At 38.8% G+C, this 18,025-nt stretch overlaps 2 protein-coding genes across 2 annotated transcripts; both read left to right on the top strand.

Annotated features, from left to right (window-relative positions):
* Positions 1-1,835: 1,835 nt before the first annotated feature.
* On the top strand, positions 1,836-10,339 carry crata (carnitine O-acetyltransferase a). The gene is made up of 14 exons (XM_037753079.1): positions 1,836-2,199; positions 4,558-4,854; positions 5,006-5,124; positions 5,622-5,675; positions 6,003-6,162; positions 6,347-6,521; positions 6,667-6,845; positions 7,087-7,187; positions 7,383-7,502; positions 7,684-7,806; positions 8,173-8,308; positions 8,663-8,725; positions 9,560-9,697; positions 9,805-10,339. The coding sequence occupies exons 1-14, from the start codon at positions 2,173-2,175 to the stop codon at positions 10,018-10,020; spliced, it is 1,908 nt and encodes a 635-aa protein (XP_037609007.1). The 5' UTR covers positions 1,836-2,172; the 3' UTR covers positions 10,021-10,339.
* A 2,180-nt stretch (positions 10,340-12,519) lies between these two features.
* psmb10 (proteasome 20S subunit beta 10) lies at positions 12,520-17,074 on the top strand. Its single transcript, XM_037753844.1, has 8 exons — positions 12,520-12,733; positions 13,570-13,663; positions 13,845-13,942; positions 14,949-15,089; positions 15,217-15,332; positions 15,478-15,536; positions 16,384-16,535; positions 16,821-17,074. Exons 1-8 carry the CDS (start codon positions 12,669-12,671, stop codon positions 16,930-16,932), a joined length of 837 nt encoding a protein of 278 aa, XP_037609772.1. The 5' UTR covers positions 12,520-12,668; the 3' UTR covers positions 16,933-17,074.
* The last annotated feature ends 951 nt before the right edge of the window (positions 17,075-18,025 follow it).

Genomic DNA, 18,025 nt, shown 5'->3' with positions numbered 1-18,025 from the left:
CAATAACCTTGAATGGTTAAGGTTAGGCAATAACCTCCAATGGTAAAGGTTAGGAATTAACCTCCAATGGTTAAGGTTAGGCATTGACCTCGAATGGTTAATGCAGGGTAGGTTGTTGGGCAGCGAGTCTCGCAAGAGTTTTCACACGTTTCCCCGACTTGTGTGTTACCTTCTAGACACAACCATTCAGCTGCATCCCATTCTGGTTCCAGTGGCACTGGAAGCATTTCAGGAACGGAGCGTCTTCAAGCAGTCTATTCTGACGCTGACCCATTTCTAATGTTATAGAGTTTTATGGACATTTTTTATGTTTTACAGCTTATGGAAGAGTGTGGTAACAGATTCTTTGTGGTTGTATTTTACAGGTTTTAATTAGGGATGTCTCGATCAACTGTTTTTTGGCCCCCCGAGTCATTTTAATGTTGAGTACTGCCAATACTGATTTTCATCCGATACTTCTGTTTACAGAAGTGTTGATTAAATGAATAATGAGAAGCTGCTACCTTAATGTTTTGTACGATGCTCTTTGCTAATATAGCGGCGGAGCGGCTGTGGCTCAGAGCCAAGGCGGTAGAGCGGGTCGCCCACCAATCGGAAGGTCGGAGGATCGAAATTTGTATTTTTCCAAAACACCCTACACTGCATGAACTGTATCTGAAAATTGTGTGTGTGAGTGAAAGAGAACCTTTTTAATATTTCAATAAACTAATGTTAACATACAGAAGTGTATGTACTACGAAGCAGGATTTGGGGTTAGCGAGGTTTAACCCTTCAGGGTTTTCAGTCCTTCAACGGTGGTTCACTTCTTGTCGGGATAGATCGCCATGGTAACTGATGGTGAACACCTAACCTGCACCGGAGCAGGTTATGTTCCAGATAAGAGATCAACTTGTGTAAAAGCACCGCCTACTGACCAATCAAAGCTTGGTGTGTGGATCATATGATAATATTACCCAAATACGAATATATGTCGAAAAAAGTAAAAAAAAAAATAAAAAAAGGGATAGTATGTTGAAAAAAGTCATAAAAATGATACATAAAAAGTGATAGTATAGTATGTCGAAAAAAGTAAAAAAATTAAAAAAAAGTATAGTATGTTGAAAAAAGTCACAAGATGATAAAAAAAACCTCATAGTATAGTATGTCATAAAAAGTGGAAAAAGTGATAGTATAGTATGTCGAAAAAAGTTAAAAAAAAAAGTATAGTATGTTGAAAAAAGTCATAAAAAAGAAAAAAAAAAACTCATAGTATAGTATCTCGAAAGAAGTAAAAAAAAAAAAAAAAAAAAAAAGGGATAGTATGTTGAAAAAAGTCATAAAAATGATACAAAAAAAGTCATAAAAAGTGATAGTATAGTATCTCGAAAGAAGTAAAAAAAAAAAAAAAAAAAAAGGGATAGTATGTTGAAAAAAGTCATAAAAATGATACAAAAAAAGTCATAAAAAGTGATAGTATAGTATGTCGAAAAAAGTAAAAAAAAACAAAAAAAAAAGTATAGTATGTTGAAAAAAGTCATAAAAATGATTAAAAAAAAAAAAAAAAAGTCATAGTATAGTAGGTCGAAAAAAGTAAAAAAAAAAAAAAAAGTATAGTATGTTGAAAAGTCATAAGATGATAAAAAAAAGTCATAGTATAGTATGTCATAAAAAATGGAAAAAGTGATAGTATAGTATGTCGAAAAAAGTCATAAGAATGATAAAAAAAGATCATAGTATAGTATGTCATAAAAAGTGAAAAAAGTGATAGTATAGTATGTTGAAAAAAAGTCATAAAAATGATTAAAAAAGCAAAAATAAGTCATTGTATAGTATGTCATAAAAAATGAAAAAGTGATAGTATAGTATGTCGAAAAAAGTAAAACAAAATGATAAAAAAAAAAGTCATAAAGAAAAGTCAGCGTATATCGAAAGAAGTGATGAAAACAAAAGTCATATATTATGTCAAAAAGTGCTTATTTAGTCTCGCGAGATCTGGCAACAGTTTGTGTTCAGCAGCTGACCTGAGAGGTTGTAAAGGTCTGGTGAGCTTCCAGCCAGTGGCAGTCTGACGTCACACCAACACAACACTCTCCACCCAGCATCAGCCAGCTAGCGGCTAACCCTTTATAACGTTACTGGACTTCGAGCTTTCTGACCGACCTGAGAGTCTGTGGGCGGATCTCTGGCAGCAGAATGTGGGGCATTTGCAGCAGAACTATGGTAAATAACACAGCTAACTAACTAATTAGTATGCTTGTTTACAAAGTAAGTTACTGAAATTGATTAATACAATTAACGCTAAGTGGTGAAGGAATGTTTGCTAACTGTTAGCTAAGTTAGCTTGTAGCTAATGAACTGAAGTAGCTGTGTTGTTAGTTAGCAGCTAGTTAGCTAAGCTAACTGGGTCAAAGGTGATTTTATTGTTAACAACATAACATTAGATAAAGGACACTAAAGTTCAAGCTTGACCGATTATATAATATTCACCTTTAATTTTACTTTGTCTAACGATGCTAACTATTATTTTTAATTTTTTTATTGTTTTTTTTTAATTTTTTAATTTATTTTATTATATTATTTATTTTATTATATTATTATTTATTTTATTTTTTATTTCAAAATGACAGTATACATAGTAACAGCAGAAAACATTAAAACATGTACGTACAGAAGAAGCATAGCGAAAACATAAACAAAGAGCTGTAACAAACATCAGAGGAAACCAGAAATGAAACAAAACCAACATCAAATTAAAAAATAAATAAATAATAATAATAAAAAAAGACCACGCGAGAGTATGACAATAATAAAATCTGAGAAAATGTTAACACGTTTAAAATTATTGACATCTTTTCCACAATTCACATGTAAATTTACAGAACCAGAATAAATGAGAGCAAGTTTCAGGATGTGATTCGAAGAAGGAACAATTTACATCTATGTCACTCTTTAAATGTTGTAAGAAATGTTTCACTGGATATAATCTAACTATTAACAAAGCTAACTGTTCAATGTTACTCATCATCACACAGATCTTGCTATTCTGCTAACGCACCTGCTTGATGTTGACATGTTGGAAGACCATTTAAATATCACTTGTCATAAAGACTATTTACTCTACTTCATGTTTTTTTGCTTTTTTTTTACATTCATCCTTTGATATTGCAATATATTGTTATTAATTGTTTTTTATTTGTTTGTTTGTTTTATTGACACAACAAACATTAATTACTTCTTTAACGTTTTCTTCCATTTACATGCATGTTCTTTTTAAATATCTATAGATTGTAATTTGCTTAATGAATTGTATAAATGTGTATATATATATTTTTATTTTTTATTTTGTTCTTTTTTATTTTTATTTATTATTGAATTGATGCTTTGGCAATATTGTTCACCTGACAGTCATGCCAATAAAGCGAATTGAATTGAATTGACAGTTTCACCAATTCATATAATAACAGAAACCTTAATTCAGTTAGCTATTTACACCTGATTCTTTAGAATAGAATAATTTAGAGTTAGATACAAGGTAAACACAGTTATAGCTAAACCTTACTATAACTCACACATACACTGGGAACATTCAGCTATAGCCTCTGAATGTTTTTGATGTTGGATTTACCAATGTTTACTTTCCAGTACTTTTGTTGACATACTTATAGTTGAAATTGAGTACAGACTGGCCTCTACCGGTGACATGTCGCTGTTAGATAGATAGATAGATAGATAGTAACTTTATTGATCCCGAGGGAAATTCAAGTTTCCAGCATCACAGTTCCATAGTGCAAAACATGTTAGTGGTACAAAGTACAAAAAAATATACCAGATATAAAATAACAAATACACAAATACAAATCAGTTAAAAATGAATATAGTGCAGGGTAACAGCTGTGATACACGACTATTGAAAAAAAGTGAATATAGTGCAGAAGAGACTGTTAAAAATGAGTATAGTGCAGGGTAACTCCAGTAGCTTAGTCTATGAAAGTGCACTGTGTGCATTATTATCTGTCCTGCAGACCATCCTTCTTTGTCCCCCACCTCCCTAGAGAGGTGTTGTATAGTTTGATGGCTCGGGGGACAAAGGATTTCCTGAGTCTGTCTGTGGAGCACTTGGGGAGCAGCAGTCTGCCGCTAAACAAGCTCCTCTGTTTGGTGATGACGGCGTGTAGAGGATAGCTGGCATTGTCCATTATGGCAAGCAGTCTGTTGAGTGTTCTTTCCTCTGCCACCGTCACCAGAGAGTCGAGCTCCATGCCGACCACAGAGGTCGTTAAGGTCCTCGCATAGTCTGAGAGCTGCTACCAAGAGCTATATCTGCCTTCTCTCTGTCTTGCCCCCCCAGTTATGGAGTTATGGCAGTTATGGAAAGCCCCCCCTTCCATAACTACATGGACTAGAAGCACTTTATCTAAAGTCTTTAAAGCCTGAAAACAGAGCCAAGAGGAAGTGCAGAAGTCTAGTTTTCACATTTGAATTACAATATGCTGAAAGGTTATAATGGAATTTTTCGCCCAATGATGCCAAAAAATTGTTGTCTACTGAAGCCTTAATGTGAACTCTTTTGTCACTCAGGTAAAGGTGGGGATGGCGAAACCCTGTGCCGTAATGAAACCCTGTCACTTGGTGAAGCCTGTATCGGTGACTCGGGTCACCGGCAGATACCTGACCCATCAGAAGGGACTGCCCAGTCTTCCTGTCCCCCCTCTGCAGCAGACCTGTGAGCGCTACATGAGTGCCCTGGAGCCCATCGTGGAAGTGGATGAGCTGAAGCACACTAAAGAGCTGGTGGATGACTTTCAGAAAGCAGGAGGGGTTGGAGAGAGACTTCAGAGAGGCCTGGAGAAGAGAGCACAGAACGCTGTGAACTGGGTGAGACTTTGAATTAAAAAAAGTATTGTGGGAATACGACTTATGTAAGATACAACCTGTTTACCCTACTGACATCTTTCCTTTAAGTTAACCGTATTATTTGCCATGTTGATCTGGTATTGACTGTATCTGTGTCTCTGTGTCTTTGTAGCTGTCAGACTGGTGGGTGCAGGTTGCTTATCTTGATTACCGGTTGCCTGTGGTGGTTCATTCAAGTCCTGGGTTGGTCTTGCCTCGCATGGACTTCAGTGACAAGCAGGGACAAATAAGGTGATCACACATACAGTCAGGTCAGCTAGGTTTTTACAGTCACAGTGGCACACAATTTCCCCTTTTATCACCCTTACAACCTGTTTACAACTGTTTGGTAAGCCTCTGTTAGAAGACAGAGATGCATTGTTTGTGGTTGACTTATTAAAGCCATTTTACACACACTGTCAGATAGTGTGTTGATCTGATCAGATCTTGATGCACACGGGTCACTGGAGTTTTATGCATATACACGGATGGTTTGGCCCAATGACAATCACTTGGACATGTTATCGTTTATATAACAATATATCAACTCTAGTTACATATTACCACAACATGCTGTATTTTTTTTTTTTTTTCCATAATGCTCCTCCACTGTGCCGTGATAAGTTCTGTTTTTTAAAAGTGATGTTTTCAGAAAGCGCACCGCTAAAACTTTTAACTGTATATCCATCATTTAACCAACATAAGGATGGATTGAAGTTAACATTGAAATGATTATTGTCTCTGTTTAGGTTTGCTGCCAAACTGATAGCGGGTGTTTTGGACTTTAAGATAATGATTGACAAGTGAGTACTGTGCTTATGATATTCTCCTTATTGACCAATGCGGCCCATCCATTGTTGTTCTGTCTATGGTTTTGTCTCTTATCTTCCAGTTGCTTTTACTACCTGTAGTATATACAAGTAAAAAGTTGAGCCTACTATACATTTCTTAGGGAACACAGTTGGTCACAAGGCCTGACAACACCACATCTACTACAGAAACCAGATATTACTTAATGTAGTCCTGCAACATCCAGTGCATGTAGTAGCTTCAGGGAGTAAACGACAAAATATTGTAAATGATATTGTGGCTCAGTCAGTGTTTAATGGCAGCGCTTGTATGTCTTGCAGTGAGACGCTACCAGTTGAATATCTGGGAGGGAAGTCCCTGTGTATGAATCAGTACTATGAAGTGCTGTCGTCCTGCCGTATCCCCGGTCTGAAGAGAGACGCAATAGTGAACCACGCCAAGAGCTCCCCTAAACACATTACTGTAGTCCACAACTTTCAGGTGAGAGCGCTGGTCAGAGTCTGACACCTTTGTATAGTGATATGGGCTTGCAGAGAGCACACTGACCAGACACCAACCAGCTATTATTTTGGACTTATTGAATCAACATGAATTAGCTACAGTTGATGACATTTTCCAGCTACAGTTGACTGAACCTTTCTTATCTTTCTCCACTTGGAATCAGTTTTTTGTGTTGGAGGTGTACAACAGTGATGGGACTCCGTTGACAGCTGATCAGCTCTGTGTTCAGCTGGAGAGGATCTGTAGCTCCTCACTACAGACCAACACGGAGCCTGTCGGCATCCTCACCACGCAGCATCGTGACTCCTGGGGCAAGGCCTACATCAACCTCTGCAAGGGTGAGCTAAAAGACCACTGACATTGGTCTAAAGGATGCTGGAGTCTGAGAAGCAGCATGTGGAAATGTCTTAAATAGTTAAACTGTTACAGTCTGATGACATATCATGTTTGCTCTGTGTGTGTGCGTATGCTTGACGTGTCCAGATAAGACCAACAAAGAATCAGTGTCGGCTATCCAAAGGAGCATCTTCACTTTGTGTTTGGATGGAGCGATGCCTCAAGCGTCTGATGGGACGTACCGCAGCTGTGCTGCCGTCCAGATGCTGCATGGAGGAGGAAGCCAGTGGAACAGTGGCAACCGCTGGTTTGACAAGACACTGCAGGTGACCCACTGAGGCTTTTTATACACACTTAGTTAGAGGTGCAGTTATTAGTAATAGTTCAACTAATGTTTCCATTGGCATTGTTTGTCTTAAACTGACGTGAGACTTAACCTACACTTGCTCAGAAAGACTCGATGTAACATTGGTAAGGTAATAACTTGACCATGTCAACAAATTCCTCAGGCGGGATGTGATGCAAATTCTTGTTTTGTTCTCTAAACGTTTCTGATATTTTTTTCAGTTTATTATTGGAGAAGACGGGTCATGTGGTGCGAACTACGAGCACGCCCCAGCTGAGGGCCCACCCATAGTGGCCTTGATTGACCATGTTGTAGAATACACGTAAGTAGGTCAAAGACTATTTAGACTCTGTCGGGGTCTATTTGGATTTCTTCTTGTCATAACATCTTTGAAAGTCTTTGAGAGCACACAGAGACTTTCTGCTCCTGTCATGGACAGGTTGATCACATGGAAGACCGTGGCCGTTTGTTTGTCTTCCACCTATTGTATCATTCCTTTCTTACTTGTGGTTAACAGGAGGAAGTCAGAGATGACGCAGACTCCCACGGTGCTTTTGCCCATGCCCCAGAAACTGCATTTCAACATGACGCCTGAGATCAAGAAGGACATTGAGGAGGCCAAGCACGCCATGAACATGTGAGGACAGATTTTATAACGACACTCAGAGAAGTGTAAAAATATTTTCGCTTCATTATGAAACTGGGCCGCCACAGTCTAGGTAGTTAATGGGAAACACTGTATTTGTGCATCTGGACTTCATGTCATTATTTACAACGATAGGTCAGTTCTCACTGTCCTGACATTTCTCCCACCACAGACTGGCCCAAGACCTGGATGTGAGGGTCATAGTGTTTGGCCACTTTGGGAAAAATGTCCCAAAGGCCCACAAGATGAGCCCTGATGCTTTCATACAGATGGCGCTACAACTGGCGTACTACAGGTGAGATGCTGAAAAGTCATGTGGTGATGGGACTGTCTTTGTATGCAGACTTTTTACTCGTGACATTGTAAACCAAGGCTAACTAGAGTGCCTCATGTAAACAAACTTTATCACACAGTTAGGCTCCAACAGAGACTCTTGTATCCATGCACTCAGATAAAATGGATTCAAGTAATGAAATAAATAATGGTGTGTATAAAGAAAATCACAGTGACCTCACAAAACATGTTTTTGGCCATAACTCAAGAATTCATATGCTAACTATGACAGACATGGATGTAAACTGACACTTGACTGGTTGGTGGAGGCGTACAACCGCGAGGCGGTAATTCTACTTTCACACCGTCTCTCCTCTTGTCTCTGCAGGATGTACCAGCGCTGCTGTGCCACATATGAAAGTGCCTCCCTGCGTATGTTCAGACTGGGCCGCACAGATACAATCCGATCAGCCTCGAGTGCCTCAGCTACCTTCGTCAAGGCCTTTGATGACCCCAGCAAACAGGTCTGATGAGAGGCAATATGTTAATGGGATGTTTTTGTAATTACAGCAGCCGTTTTGGCAGTAAACTCTCTGACATGGTAATGCTAGGCTTTATCAATAAATCAATCTAAACACTAAGTGGTACAACAGTCGATTCAAATAGAAGTCATAGATGTGTCAGGTAACCACTGAGCATTTGTTATACCTCATTAGAAAAAGATGAAGCCAGAGATGGAGTCAAAGATAAAGTGATGATGTATAATGAGTACAAATTATTCTTCTGATGTTGATATAATAATGTATTTGAACACTGTTAAACAATAACCCCCTATAGGATGTGTCGTTGAGTTCCTGTCATCTTCCTGTTTTTCACAGAACACAGAGAAAGTCGATTTACTGGAGAAAGCTGTAAACGCACACAGGTCGTACACTAACATGGTGAGTATTCACAGCACAAGTCTGGTGATATTCTATATTGTCCTTATTGTCTGCAAATCTCATGTGCAGAGCCAAACCATCACTGAATGTATTTCCTTCCTCTGTTTAAAAACATATCAGTGAGTCATGTTGTTGCACTGGGTGACATGTTCCTTCATTACCATGAACACAATCCAAGTCCTGCTGCCACAAATACTCACAAGAGCACCAACAAATGCTCTATTTCCCGTATCTAGCAAGCCACACGTCGCTACTGCTGTATGAACCCAAAATAAACAGATTGTGCTGTGATTTAATGGCAATAAACGGATCAAAGTGATGCCGAAATAACAACATAATGATGCCGATTAGTAAAAAAGTCTGAATTCATGCTTTGTCGGGTCTGTCTGCAAGATGACGAGCAAACAACTTTTAAAATGTTTGTTTTCTGAATGGAGTTCGGATCGATCGGTGCCTGGCTATGGAGCTGCTCCGTCAACACTCCATCGAGGCATAAATACAGCAGCGACGTCTGTGGTTTATACACATACATTTATACACAGTGTTTCGTCCGATTTCTGTACAAATATGATGTACTATCATAGCTCTGGGTGTCCATGTGGAATATGTAGGAGAGTATGCACTTCCTCCTCTGTAACCTACCCGTCTCTATGTCGTAGTTCACCCACCTTATCGACGACCACTAACTTACTCCACTGGCTACTGCAGTACATTAAGAAACCCTTACCCGGATTTAACATTATAGACATGACCACTGACTATTTGTGTAACAACCGAGTCTTGTTTAGTAGTTAACATCTGGTGACTGGAGAGAATTCTCTCCCATCCCTACAGGCAATCAGTGGCCAGGCCATAGACAGACACCTCCTGGGCCTTAAGATGGTGGCTGTTGAGGAAAAACTCTCCATACCTGATATCTACAGTGACGCCGCCTACGCCAAAGCCTTGAACTACAAGCTATCTACAAGTCAGGTATGGGCCTGGGGGTTGGAACTGCCACTGTTTACTGGCTAAAGATACTTTTTCCTATGATTTAATACTAAGACCTACTAACCACTATGTTCTCATTTCTTCACAAGGTACCGTCCAAGACTGACTGTGTCATGTGCTTCGGCCCGGTTGCATCCAACGGGTACGGCGTGTGCTACAATCCTATGGACGATCACATCAACTTTGCAGTGTCGTCTTTCAACGCTTGTACAGAAACAAATGCAGCACATCTGGCCCAGGGTGTGGAAGGCGCACTGAAGGACATGAGGACATTGCTGGAACAAACCCCAAGATCCAAACTGTGAAGGTCCTCCAGACTCTTTACTAACCTCCTCGTAGATGAAGTGCGGATGCAACAGGGCTAGTCTTAATAGTCTGATTTAATAGGGAAGACCACTCTTAGTGTGATTGAGTGACTCTTGGATGACTGAACCCCACACCTGGTGCTAGACTGCCGGGCTCCAGTTGGTAGTCTGAACCAGTATTTTTACCATGTTATTGTTTGTAGTCATGCACTTTAAAGTGGAGATTTAAACAGTCAGCCAAGTTAAGCTGGTTTACTAAATGGATTTCCACTCTAATTAACAATTATATAACAAACATGAGAAATATAAATTTAAAAAAGAAAAGAAAAAAGATGCTTTTGTTTTATCTTTCGTGGCAAGAGCACCGCCATGTTGCAGTACTCTATCATGTGACATGTGTCACGAGGTTGGTTGGCCGGCTGAGTTACACAGATCCAACAGTAGAGACCGTGAAAGACGGACACTGAGGACAGACAAAAACAAAAGAGAGGCACCTATTTATTGCTTCTGGATGTAAAGATGAGTTTTATAACGTTAAAAAACAAGAACAAAACAGTCTATTTCATAAACTGACGCTGAAACAGAGATCAGTAACGTTACTGCAGCGCTGGCTATCGTGGCACTGAAAGAGCCCAAAGAGAAAAATTAAGTAAAACATGTGTGAACACCACCAATTACACCTCAAACGGGATAATGTGATCATGTACCTCTGCCTTCTACTATCGAGGGGTGGGAGGACGACCTGAAGATTATTACTTTTTAAATCCAAAGTGTTGACCGTCTGACAGTCCCCCGCTGGAGGCGAACCAACCTCGTCACGTACGCAATGGCGTCACTCCAGCATGGCAGCTCGCTAGCTGGAGGTAGAAATTACGAAAAATATATTAGTCATATCTGTGGTTTTAACATTTTTTTAAAATCAGATTTTATGCAAGGTGATTTTTCTAATATATTTTGGGCATTACAAGAGCCAAAACATGCATGTTTCGTGTCCTCTTGAAATAACAATGTGATATCTGCTGCTGTGTAATGACTGGGAGGTGCTATATCTCTGGTGGTACAATGAATGCGCATGCACATTAAATTCATCATGATGCACAGACATTTCTGATTCAAAGTGTAAATATCATTAAGAGAAATGAGCTTGTTGATGGATATGGATGGATACTTTTATCATTTTATTATGAACAAATCACCTGCTGAGACGAGACCCAACAATCAGTTGATTGTATTAACAAGAATTGTCTGTCTAGACACAAACTGGTTTATGCCTCTCTGTGACTTGAGTGTTGTCTGTAAACTATTAAAACCACAGAACTGCATCCGCTGACATTTTGCTTCATTGCAGTGAACAGCGTGCTTTATTCTGACATAACTTTGTTATAAATGCCTTTTTTGACTGCTCCATTACTGCATTGTACAGAGCCTGCCAGAGGTCGCATGGTAGAATAATACAGGTGTGGAAATCCGAGTGCCCAGGTTAAGTCTCCACGGACTAATAATCCATGCTCTTTATTTAATTATTTTATTTATCTGTGCATTCTGATTTCCACATCCATATTTAAAGGTGCACAATTTGAAATTCAGAGCATTAATATATCATCAACAACTATTGTCTATGTGAAGATATAGAGGAGTAATGTCTACCTGCGTCTATGATATCACAGCATTAATGTCAATATCAATCAAGCAGGTCTCTGACCAGGAACCAGGTTCCATCTTGACACTTTTTAAAGGTCCCATATTATAAAAAGTGACATTTTCATGTTTTTTATATTATAAAGCAGGTTTAAGTGCTATATAAATACTGTGAAAGTATTGAAACGCTTAATTAACAGAGAAGTACACACGGCCCGTATTCAGAAACTGAGCTTTTGAAACAAGCCATCAGGATTTCTATCCATTTGTGATGTCACAAATCTACAATATAGACCATTTCAAGGTTTTAAACGTAAACATTCTAAATGGGTCCCAGTTTATTTCCTGTTGCAGTGTATGTGAATGACATCAGCTGACAGGAAGTAAACATGGACCCAAGATGTTGCCTAGCAACGCAATTCTGTTACAATTTCGTTACAATTCCATTGAAATACGCTAAAACGGAGCGTTTCGGACAGAGGGTGAATACAGGTATATTCAAGCAGACAGAATGAGTTTTTTTTTTTAAACATAAAAGTATGTAAACACGTTCTAGTAGAACCCAAAACACAAATATGAACCTGAAAATGAGCATGATATGGGACCTTTAAGGTTCCGGCCCATTCTGGGGGCAATACACTAAAAGAAATGTCAGTAAATATAATTCTTCATTTTAGTGGCTCATGAGTCAGAATGAAATGTATGTTTTCTCTTAGTTAGTTCATAAATGATGCCAAATGAATAGCACGTCTCCTCCTCCATCACTCTTTCATCAAACTCAATTTGAAAACATGGTTAATAATATACTGGACACTTTTTACAGTGGAGAGCAGGAAGGCTTGGCTTCTGGTTCAGAAGTGAAAGTAAAAGTTATAAACTGTGATAAAGCGCTGACGCACAGACACACGGACAGCCAGACCTACAGGGCCTTTGTTCAAGGCCTCCTTCGTGTCCATCTCCTCTGTGTCCACCTGAACGTCATCTAAAGGTCATCTAAAGGTCATCTGAAGATGCTGCACAGTGTGAAGGCCTGTGAGCCGCCCACTGGAGGTTTCTGCTTTGAGAACAGCCGCAGGTAAAGAACAACTTGTTATCTGTCACTGAGCTAACAGCTAACTAGGCTACTGTTAGTAGTCTGACTACAGTAGGAGACATGTCCTGTAGGAACTAGAGACACACTAACATGGTATAAAGTTTTAAAGTCTGGATACTGGAGTGGTTTCACTTTGTGCAGCTTTCTACTTTCCCTCCACTTGACTTCAGAGGAATATATTATGCCTTTTTTACTTCTCTAAAATTTATAAGACATGTTTTTCCATACAGAATATATGATAATCTCATAAAATAAGCTGCTGATGTGAACATCTCCCAGCAGTGATTCTCATTTATTTGTTGTCTAATGTGAGTTGTTGAGTTTAAAAGTATATCAATCTGACCTGACTTTGTTTTGTGCATATATAGCCATGTCTTTCTTTGTGCTATTGTGTCTAAATACCTTTAACATTTCTATTATACAGAGTATTCCATATACAGCGGTGTTATGGGTCATTTATGGCATGATACCAGGAGATACTGTAGGAGGGTTGTGTGGTTCTTAATATCTATATCTCCTATATTTTATTATCCAGCACTATATCACTTTCTGCACTATATTCACATTTTTAATAGTCCTGTATCTCAGTTGTTACCCTGCACTATATTCATTTTTAACAGTTTCTTCATCTCCTCTCCTGTTATTTTTATATCTGTTATTACTTACTTGTGTCTTTTTACTAATATGTTTTGCACTATGGAACTGTGATGCTGGAAACTTGAATTTCCCTTGGGATCAATAAAGTCACGATCTATCTATCTATCTATCTATCTATCTATCTATCTATTAACACTAACATGCTCAATCATCATTTCCAGGAATGCTGTGTTGGAGTCCAATTTGTCAGAGTTTGGCTACAAAGCTCCCAGTGCCAGAAAGACCGGAACCACCATCGCTGGGATTGTGTTCAAGGTGATGATCTGCACAGACTTGCTGACAGAAACCAGGCGCTTAAAGGATCATGCTGATATTTTTGGAAATATGCCTGTGTTGTTTTCTAGAACATGGCTTTAAATGAATATCTGTACATAATCAGGAAGCTGTTTTAGACATCAGCCAGGTGTGGTGACCATTTCCTGTTCTTGTGTGCCAGGATGGAGTGATCCTGGGAGCAGACACCAGGGCTACAGACGACATGGTGGTGGCGGACAAAAACTGCATGAAGATTCACTACATCGCTCCCAAGATCTAGTGAGTAAACCACAGTTTGCTGATCAGTTCCTCTCACTCACATGTCCAGTGTGACTCTTTCTCATCCTTTTTCCGTTAGTATGACTTTTATTTTGTAGAGATTGGTTCAAGGTGTTTGTATTACATATATTGACATTATGCTTTGTTGCCATTTTATACTGTATCTCCCATTCCTTTTCATGTTACTAAAGAATGAATACGGGTACACATATAACCTTCCTGTCACCTGTAGAGGATTGCTTTTGAAATGCAAAGCTTTATATGGTCAGTGATCTCTGTTATTTAAGGAGTTGTTGTGTCATCTGACCTCTAAGGAGTCTTCATATCTGAGCCTGCTGGCTGTATGAAGTTTAACCCTCTGAGATCCACAATAGACCAGTTTTTGTCTTTTTTAGGGGGGTACAAGGGTACTTTAGGGGGAGGTAGCAGGTCAACAGTAGATGTCACATAGAAGTGATGTACATCATCTGAAAGCTGGGAACCTTTGCCCAAAAACTGCATGTGATTATCATAAAGTGGGCATGTCTGTAAAGGGGAGACTTGTGGGTACCCATAGAACCCATTTTCATTCACATATCTTGAGGTCAGAGGTCAAGGGACCCCTTTGAAAATGGCCATGCCAGTTTTTCCTCGCTAAAATTTAGCCCAACTTTGGAGCGTTATTTAGCCTCCTTCCCAACATGGTACCATGACATCGTTGGTACCAATGGATTCCTTAGGTTTTCTAGTTTCTAGTATGATATCTGTAGCTTCACTAACTCTAAACTAGCCCCAAAACTGAACCTACCAGAGCCTCTGAAAGACAGTAAAGTCAGTCGGGATTGGGTCTCAGGGTCCTTGAGAAAGACACTGAACCCCAAATGTCTCCCAATAAGTGTATTGCAATCTTATTATAACTTGATTTTATATAGATAAAGGATGAAAAAAGTCTTTGAGAGGTTGTGATCTAATTTCTCAAAAGTCCTTCAGCGATGACTTGTTAAACTGCGTCCTGTGTGTTGTGTAGCTGCTGTGGTGCCGGCGTGGCTGCAGACGCAGAGGTCACCACACAGATCATGTCGTCCAACGTGGAACTGCACATGCTCAACACTGGGCGACCCCCACTCGTCGCCATGGTAACCCGACAGCTGAAACAGATGCTGTTCAGGTGAGGGTAACAGAGATATAATTAAAGGATACAGATGTTAACGTATTTGTAATGTAGTTTTCTTGGGTTTCTATTTTCATTAAGAAGAGTGAAATCATGTGGTAGTGATGTCTGTCTGGTTTTTCAGGTACCAGGGTCAAGTCGGGTCGTCTCTGATCGTTGGAGGAGTGGACGTGACTGGAAATCATCTGTACAGTGTTTACCCACACGGCTCCTACGACAAACTGCCCTTCCTCACCATGGGTACGTGTTCAATGTACTGTATACTTATATACCGACCATACAAATACAGCTGAATGAATACAGTTTCACTCAGGACCAGGCTTTAACCGAACATCAGACAAAACATAAAAAGCTGAGAAATTGAAATGTTTGCTTTTGGTTCCAGGCTCTGGAGCTGCATCTGCTGTCGCTGTATTTGAGGACAGATTCAAACCAAACATGGAGGTGAGGCTGACGGTCTGCTTTCCTCTCTTGGCAAATGTGATGTTTGTTATAATAATAAAGAATAGACTTTATACTGAAGGCATGTTGTGCACTGCAAATGACATCATAATGGAGATGTATGGGAAGAGTCTATTGTGTAAATATCGACCAACGATGTTAAAAAATCAAGACAAGATGCCGACAAGCCAAAAGAAAAACGTTAATCATCTGGTACAGAAGTAGAATATAAAAAAACATAGTACACAAGAACACAATACAAGAACACAGAATGGGAATGGGTCAATAAACAGTACAATGTCTATGGATATAACCATTGTAGAGCTGCAACGATTAGTCTACTAATGGATTAGAATAGATCGACAGAAAAATAATCGCCAACTATTTTGATAATCGATTAATAAATAAAATGTTTCTAGCAAAAATGTAAAAAATGGCGTTTTCAGCCTCAAATATGGAGATTTCCTGCTTTTCTCTGTATTATATATCATATTATATTGAATATCTTTGGATATTTAAGACATTTAAAGACAACACCCTGGATTTTGAGAAACTGGGATGAACATTTTTCACTATTTTCTGACATCTTACAGACCACACGATTAATCGATTTATCTAGAAAATAATCGTCAGATTAATTGATAAAGAAAATAATCATTAGTTGCAGCCCTACACCATTGTACACCTAAACAAGTCATTTAGTCTGGGTAATAATGAATCTTAATTCTGTCTGAGAAGTGCGCTAATCTGCCTTGGGGGTCAGAAAATTTCACTTTTTTAATTCATTCAATTTGATTTGTAATTCTACTTTTTCTCCTGTTTTTCTCTTCCTCCTCTCTCTCTCTTTCAGCTGGAAGAGGCGAAGCAGCTCGTACGAGACGCCATCACTGCAGGGATTTTCTGTGACCTGGGTTCAGGCAGCAACGTGGACTTGTGTGTCATCACCCAGGCTGGAGTGGAGACCCTGCGACCCTACGACAAGCCCACGGCGAAGGGCAAAAGGTGAACCATTATATAAGTACCTTTTATCGGAGGAGAACCTGTCATGTGTTTTTTCTCCTTTAAATATTCAGAATCTGTTTTATTTGTACACACATACAAGGAATTTGACTCTCTAAACGTACTTACACAGAAATAGAAGTAACAGCTAGGAACAAAAAAATTAGAGGATTGACATCGAAAAACACACCAGAATGCAAAACAATATTAAAATAGAATAAAATAATGTGCATGTTTCCTTTTCCAGTTCAGGTCCTGTTTTCAATGTCATTTTTTATTGTTTTTCAGAGAGGGGCAATACAGATATAAACCCGGCACCACAGGCGTCCTCACCAAGACTGTGACCCCACTCTCTCTGGATGTGGTCGACGAATCTGTTCAGATCATGGACACTGAATAAAACACAATAAAATGCTTCTTTTCAATATGTAGTAATACATCAGTGCACTAAATAAAAAGAAAGACAGTGTGATCAATGGATTTAGAGCAGGTTGTTTATTTTCTCTAAAGCATAACAATAAAAGCTTTTGTTTGTTAAATGATTGGTGTCTGCAAGTTATTTGTTGACCACATAAAGGGCTGGAAGACTTTAGTTTTACTTCAGCTTCTATTTTTCTCACTAAAACCTATGAACAATACACACACAGCAGCATTTAGTCAAATAAACTACACTGTTATACATTCAAATTGTTAGAGAAATTATTCAAAATCTGTAGTGAAAACTGTGGAACTCAAAAACTATGAAACGCTTATTAAAAGCTTGATGTTTGAATGATTTGTCTTACTGGAAAATGGCCGGCCCTGATACATTTTGAGCATCATTATAATTGTTTTGCTATATTTTTAAATGTATTGCCTGACTGGCTTTTTAAACAGACTACCGTATCTTACTGTAACGTAACAGAAAGACAAAGATTGCAGGAGAGAGTCAGAGAGGCTGGATGGGAATGGGATCTGATTGGGATACTGGGAACAGAAGGTGAAGGAGTAGGAGTTGCCAGGAGGGAATTTTTTAAAGGTCCCATATTATAAAAAGTGACATTTTCATGGCTTTTATATTATAAAGCAGGTTTAAGTGCGATATAAATACTGTGAAAGTATCAAAACGCTAAATATGCGGAGAAATACACACAGCCCGCATTCAGAAATTGTGCCTTTGAAATAAGTCGTTAGGATTTCTGTCCATTTGTGATGTCACAAATATACGATATTTAGACCATAACATGGTTTTAAACATAAACATTCTAAATGTGTACCAGTTTATTTCCTGTTGCAGTGTATGTAAATAACATCAGCTGACAGGAAGTAAACATGGACCCAAACTGTTGCCTAGCAACGCAATTCCGTTGCAATTCCGTTGAAATGCACTAAAACGGAGAATTTCAGACAGAGGGTGAATAGGGTATATTCAAGTAGACAGTATGAGGAAAATAAAGCTTTTTTTTTAACATTACAGCATGTAAACATGTTCTAGTAGAAACACAAAATACAAG

This window comes from Sebastes umbrosus, chromosome 19 (assembly GCF_015220745.1).
Source record: "Sebastes umbrosus isolate fSebUmb1 chromosome 19, fSebUmb1.pri, whole genome shotgun sequence".
Lineage (NCBI taxonomy): Eukaryota > Metazoa > Chordata > Actinopteri > Perciformes > Sebastidae > Sebastes > Sebastes umbrosus.
This window is presented reverse-complemented; position numbering and strand designations above follow the sequence as displayed.

Bases quoted from the DNA above. Each gene is read 5' to 3' on its own strand.
- crata (XM_037753079.1), top strand. From the start codon at position 2,173: ATGTGGGGCATTTGCAGCAGAACTATG. The intron at 5,676-6,002 runs GTGAGTACTGTG...TATGTCTTGCAG, and splicing joins TTTAAGATAATGATTGACAA to TGAGACGCTACCAGTTGAAT. The intron at 6,163-6,346 runs GTGAGAGCGCTG...ACTTGGAATCAG, and splicing joins CTGTAGTCCACAACTTTCAG to TTTTTTGTGTTGGAGGTGTA.
- psmb10 (XM_037753844.1), top strand. From the start codon at position 12,669: ATGCTGCACAGTGTGAAGGCCTGTGAGCCGCCCACTGGAGGTTTCTGC. The intron at 13,664-13,844 runs GTGATGATCTGC...CTTGTGTGCCAG, and splicing joins TCGCTGGGATTGTGTTCAAG to GATGGAGTGATCCTGGGAGC. The intron at 13,943-14,948 runs GTGAGTAAACCA...TGTGTTGTGTAG, and splicing joins TACATCGCTCCCAAGATCTA to CTGCTGTGGTGCCGGCGTGG.